Source organism: Limulus polyphemus, unplaced genomic scaffold (assembly GCF_000517525.1).
Source record: "Limulus polyphemus unplaced genomic scaffold, Limulus_polyphemus-2.1.2 Scaffold267, whole genome shotgun sequence".
NCBI classification, from domain to species: Eukaryota; Metazoa; Arthropoda; class Merostomata; order Xiphosura; family Limulidae; genus Limulus; species Limulus polyphemus.
Window position 1 is genome coordinate 501,027 of NW_013665877.1, and position 6,870 is coordinate 507,896.

General features: G+C 34.0%; 1 protein-coding gene across 1 annotated transcript in view; it reads right to left on the reverse strand.

Moving 5' to 3' along the window:
- Positions 1-6,870, reverse strand: part of LOC106456873 (transmembrane protein FAM155A-like) — a 70,133-nt gene that overhangs the window by 12,221 nt on the left and 51,042 nt on the right. The window contains exon 2 of the mRNA XM_022382664.1: positions 2,854-3,019. Within this exon, the coding sequence (XP_022238372.1) occupies positions 2,854-3,019 (166 nt within the window). The remainder of the gene's footprint in view (positions 1-2,853; positions 3,020-6,870) is intronic.

The window sequence follows — 6,870 nt, forward strand, 5'->3', positions numbered from 1 at the left end:
TGACGAGCAGTTTGATGTTATTCTGTATTTCAGGTTTGTTCCTGGCTTCTTCTCACTGGACCTTGACGAGCAGTTTGATGTTCTTCTGTATTTCAGGTTTGTTCCTGGCTTCTTCTCACTGGATCTTGACGAGCAGTTTGATGTTCTTCTGTATTTCAGGTTTGTTCCTGGCTTCTTCTCATTGGACCTTGACGAGCAGTTTGATGTTCTTCTGTATTTCAGGTTTGTTCCTGGCTTCTTCTCACTGGATCTTGCCTCATAACTTGGTGATCAAGTCTACTCCTTTCTTTCTGTAGCTTCATCATGACGTTTCATTTCTTTTCTCAAAGTTTCAGACTTTCTCTGTGACTTATGAAACTTTTCCGTTTGGCACTTTTTTGGCATCGTGAGTTTCCTTGTTTTTCATCACTTTATACTCATACTGAAGTAAAAACAACAGGGAATCCTCAATAGCTGCGGCACTGGAAATTCATTTAGGCAGAATTAAAGTAAATTAATCTACGAAACCTTGGGCGTGGTCAAATAATCAATCGAAAGGGTTTGAACTCCTGAGACCAAAACTGTAATTAGATATCAACTCGGTCAAGAGATGACGGAGCTATAAGCTAAAAGTTTGTACTTGAATCAAAAATTACTTGTGTAACATACGAAGATCGAGTTACTACAGAATTCCTACAAGTTTGTTTACAACGAACTCTGTACGAATGACTTGCGATTCCTTTGGTCACAGAATAATTCAGTTCATAGCTTACGCTTCGATTCTCCAGCAGAAAAAACCGTTTATATTCTGAAATATCACAACAATTCTTTACTAGGAAGACTCACTTTGAAATTCTGCATTAAACTCACTTTACCACAATTTTAGAAGTTTTATTTAAAAAAAATACTAATTTGGTTGATAATAATAAATGTACAAAATTAATTTACATTATTAAAATGGAAAGAAGAACCGTTTCCCCATTAAGAAAGCGATTCACGAAAAATGTTATAAAATAAGGTCCTATTATTTTTTATTTTATTTTAGCGAGGGTCTATTTTGGTGTGATACCGTTTCTCCATTAAGAAAGCGATTTACGAAAAAATGTTATAAAATAAGGCCCTAGTTTTTTAAATTTTAATGGCTCTATTTTATAACATATTTTGGTGTGATATAAAGCTGTTATTGATTTATTATTTCTTTAAAAAGTGGACGCATGCACTGTATATTTCAGATTACAGTATAAAAACTCGTTCTTCTATAATGTCATTACAGAACAAATTTAAGTATTTATGGATTATAATTTAAGTTCATATTTCTTAACGTTTCGGTGTTTTATTCTTAACCAGTTTCAGTCTTAGAAAAATTTGGGCTTTACCGGTTATTTAAATGTGTCATTTCTATTTTCTACAAAAGAAAGTTATTTGTAGTTTATTTTTACAAAAAAAACCTTTACTATCTGCTTTTAGTGTTTATTTGAATAGTTATCTACAGTACAACATATCTTTTTACAGCTTGGATATGTCGCGTAAAAATAGAAAATAGCACAATTACATCGTGCTAATGTCTGTCTGTCCGCAAAACTCCTCCACAGTTTAAGTCCTATTTGGATGAAACTTCGCACGATTTTTCAACGTTATAAAAGGAAGTTTCTTACAAAGTTTTGTTACAATTGGGTCTCTTATAAAAAGATTTATTTAGGTAAGATTTAGATAACTGGTTGTTCTATAACGAGTCTTATTTCCAGTGACTGTAGGTGAGATTTAGATAACTGGTTGTTCTATAACGAGTCTTATTTCCATTGACTGTGGACATAATGAAATACCATCTTGCACAGACACTGGATATAACATCTTTTATAGAACAACCAGTTATCTAAATCTCACCTACAGTCACTGGAAATAAGACTCGTTATAGAACAACCAGTTATCTAAATCTCACCTACAGACACTGTATATAACATCCGTTACTAGAACAATCAGTTATCTAAATCTCACCTACAGTCACTGGAAATAAGATCCGTTATAGAACAACCAGTTATCTAAATCTCACCTACAGTCACTGGATATAAGATCCGTTATAGAACAACCAGTTATCTAAATCTCACCTACAGACACTGGATATAACATCTTTTATAGAACAACCAGTTAAATAAATCTCACCAACAGACACTGTATATAACATCGACATAGAACAACCACTTATCTAAATCTCACCAACAGACACTGGATATAACACCTTTTATAGAACAACCAGTTATCTAAATCTCACCTACAGACACTGGATATAACACCTTTTATAGAACAACCAGTTATCTAAATCTTACCAACAGACACTGGACATAACATCCGTTATAGAACAACCAGTTATCTAGATCTTACCAACAGACACTGGATATAACATAATTTATAGAACAACCAGTTATCTAAATCTCACCTACAGACACTGGATATAACATCCGTTATAGAACAACCAGTTATCTAGATCTTACCAACAGACACTGGATATAACATCTTTTATAGAACAAACAGTTATCTAGATCTTACCAACAGACACTGAATATAACATCCGTTATAGAACAACCACTTATCTAGATCTTACCAACAGACACTGGATATAACATCCGTTATAGAACAACCAGTTATCTAAATCTCACCTAAAGACACTGGATATAACATCTTTTATAGAACAACCACTTATCTAGATCTTACCAACAGACACTGGATATAACATCTTTTATAGAACAACCAGTTATCTAAATCTTACCAACAGACACTGAATATAACATCCGTTATAGAACAACCACTTATCTAGATCTTACCAACAGACACTGGATATAACATCTTTTATAGAACAACCAGTTATCTAGATCTTACCTATACACTTGAAGACCGGTTCTCCAGCATACTGTTCTTTAGTATGAGGGTGAAAATAGGGACACTGTTGTTCTACCCGATGACAGAACGTCCGGCAAGGTTTTATATGTTGATCGTGGAGGAAAAACGGAAGTAGCATGGCGCACACCCACTGTCGATACACTTTCTAAAAGTAGAAGAAAAAACAAGTAAAAATTGCCTTCCCTTATAAAGTTTAGTCAAACACTTTGTATGTGTGTATGTGGTTTGGAGTTTCTTTTCCGCCACGAAAGATTGGAGGGGGGGGGCAATCATTAACCCGAAGTAAACCTTCTTTTTGGTAGCACTTAGTAAGAAACGAGTGTCAAATGTGAGAGTTATTGAAGTGATTTTGGATGACGTCATGGGTATCTGTAGCAGCTCACCATGACAACGAGTTGCTGTCATTTTGAAGGTGTACGTGTCACTGACCTCCAGTGTACGAAAGGACAGGAATGGGTGTGAAATATTCTCCACATTTTGGTGGTAGATACCCGGCATTAGTTCTTCAGGTATTCGTGTCATAATCTTTCTACCATTACGTTGTTGTTGATTAGAAAATGAAATTCCTTTTCGGAACGAAAAATTAAGTTTTTACAAAAAAGCTGAATAATCATTTTTTCCGTGTAATGTATAATTTGTTATGAAGATAAATACGAATTCATCTAGATTGTTCCACTTCTTTCTATAACTCCTAATATCCAAAATATAATATAATAATTGAAAGAATTCTTTCTGCATCTAGCTAAATCTTTTTTTTTTTTTCGCCCAGTTTGTGTAAACAGTACTTAACAGATCTGAAATTGAATCTCCTAATATATTCCGGAAAGGTCCTAAGTAATAATGATCTGGGTTTAACAACTTCTTTAGATCCACGTCAAAAACAAAAACAACAACAGGCCCTCAAAGTTGAGAAATGTTCAGATAATAGAGTGAAAGAGATTGCATCCAACCGTGTTAATTTGTTGGAGTCTTCACAGACCACTGACACCTGCTATAGAATACACGTAGCTCATAGATCGATTATTTTTGTACGTGCTTCACGTGCTCGTCCTTAAACACCACTTGTTTTGGTTGAAATCGAGTGAGAAGAAAAGTTTTCATGAAAAACTTTTAATAAAAAATTATTTGTTTGTTTGTTGTTGACTACAATGCTACACAATGGACTACCTGTGCTCTGCCTATGCAGGTATCGATACCCGATGTTTAGCTTTATAAACCCACAGACGTATTACTGAGCCACAGAAGAGAGAGAGAGAAAAAAGATAATGCGACGTGTAAAGAATCTTTAGTTCATATAAAGCCCACCAGTGGCACAGCGACAGGTCTGCGGATTTACAATGCTAGAATCCGGGTTTCGATACCCGTGGTGGGCAGAGCATAGATAGCCCATTGTGTAGCTTTGTGCTTAATTACAAACAAACAAAGTTCATATAAAACCTAATTATGAGAGTACTTAGTTGTGACGAAAAGGTTTTATCTATCTAGCTAAATACCTATTTGTTGGTCGGTCTGTCTGTCTTCACACCTCTCTCTCTCCACCTATCTATCTCTTAAACTATTACAAAGAACTACTGGAATAAGATCATTCATAGCTTGAACATACCGTATAAATCTTTATTACTAAGTCTTCCTGGATTAATTAATTTGATAAGTCAGCAAATTGAAGACAAATTCTGCCTGAAACAATTGGTCGTGGAGTAAATTTTTAATTTAAAACGTCCAAAGGTTACCTTTGTTCTTCTTCTAATACTATTTGTATTTTTATTTAAAACGAAAATTCATTGCAATAAATGTTTGGGGAATCTTGTGAAGGTTATAACCTTTAGTAAATATTTATAACAGCCGAGAATTAACACTTAAAACAAAAATAAATATTCAAAAACAGAGGATGAATTGCCTAAAGAAAAGTTTATATATTTAATAAAACTTCATACCGCTTTAAATGCACTTCTGCCGCACCCAGTGGCACAGCAGTATGTCTGCGGACTTACAACACTAGAAACTGGGTTTTGATACCCGTGGTGGGCAGAGAACAGATAGCTCGTTGTGTAGCTTTGTGCTTCTTAACCTCAAACAAACAATTAAATGCATTTTGTTCTACTCTTTGTCTTACCGATTCTTCTCCTTGGGTGAGTGAAATAGTTCTCACTCCACACATAGGGGAGGGGGGATTAACTTAGACGTTTTATTTAAGAAATAAAAATAGGTAATTTATATTATAAAATTAATGCATCAAACAAAGCAGACGATTCCCAAGTTCTAGATTCAACAAGATAAGTATCACCACTGGAACTGATATAAAATAGATGACTGACTTAAATAACGTTTCGACTGAGACTTTGTGTGTTGCACTTCCAGCCGACCTGAGGAGTTGTGGTATTAAGCGAAAGGCCTCGTTGGCAGTGGCATTCGGCACACAAGATGTGCAGTCGTAGTAGTATTAGATTCTTGTTAATGGGAACCCATAATGTACAGTCAGTAAAGAAATATTTATAAAAACAAGTATTATTAGTCTTCATGGTGATGTACGGGTAAGAATCACCATGATCTCTTGATCCAACAGGATAAACGCTGCCACTGAAACCCTGATCCATTTTTGTTCGATTCTTTGTGTTGTTGCTAAGTGCAAATATACAAAGTGGGCTTTCTATGTTGTGCCCTTCCTGGGATCGAGCATAGAAATTCGGTGTTATAATCTCTAGAGCTTACAACTGAGACACCAAAAGGCAATCTTGATTCAGCAGGATAAGCGCCACCACTGAAATCTTGATCAAACAGGATAAAAATCATCATTGAAATCTTGATCAAACAGTATAAATATTACTACCTAAATCTTAATCAAACAGGATAAACATTGTCACTGAAATCTTGATCAAACATGATAAACATCACCACTGAAATCTTGATCAAAGAAGATAAACATCGCCCCTGAAATCTTGATCAAACAGTATAAACATCGCCACTGAAATCTTGATTAAACAGGATAAATATTACTACCTAAATCTTAATCAAACAGTATAAATATTAATACCTAAAGCTAAGTAAAACACGATAAACATCACCACTGAAATCTTGATCAAAGAAGATAAATATCGTCACTGAAATCTTGATCAAACATGATAATCATCATCACTGAAATCTTGATCAAACATGATACACATCATCACTGAAATCTTGATAAAACATGATAAACATCACCACAATAAGAAGCTACCGTATATTGCACCCGATTTGTTTTGGTTTTGGTTTTCTTCATCTTTAAACTATTTTTATTTTTACTGCATGGTTCAGTATTTCATTGGGAAAGAATGGTCAGCAACTAATCTTTGATTTTTACAAAACGAATTGTAGTTCAGGTTTATTTTAGGAACATCCATTTCCATGAAATGTGCTTGATTTAAATCAAACTTTATCGATGTTTTTAAACATCATTGTAAACATTGTAAAATCGAATGTTTATGTTTTAAACGATAAATAAAATCAAAGCTCTAACACTTTTTTAGCTATTTCAGGGTGTTTATTTACATTCATTAAACAAAGATATGTTTAGGAATTAAATATTTATTGTGTTAGTTTAACAAAAAGCATAATGAAATAAATGTATTTTAGTACTCACGTTACTGCTTGGAAAATAAACATTTAACCGATTTGCCTTATAAGATATAGCGGTATTCTACAAACATGATACCGATTTGCCTTATAAGATATAGCGGTATTCCATAAACATGATACCGATTTGCCTTATAAGATATAGCGGTATTCCATAAACATGATACCGAATTGCCTTATAAGATATAGCGGTATTCCATAAACATGATACCGAATTGCATTATAGGATATAGCGGTAATTCCATAAACATGATACCGATTTGCCTTATAAGATATAGCGGTATTCTATAAACATGATACCGATTTGCCTTATAAGATATAGCGGTATTCCATAAACATGATACCGAGTTGCCTTATAAGATATAGCGGTATTCTATAAACATGATA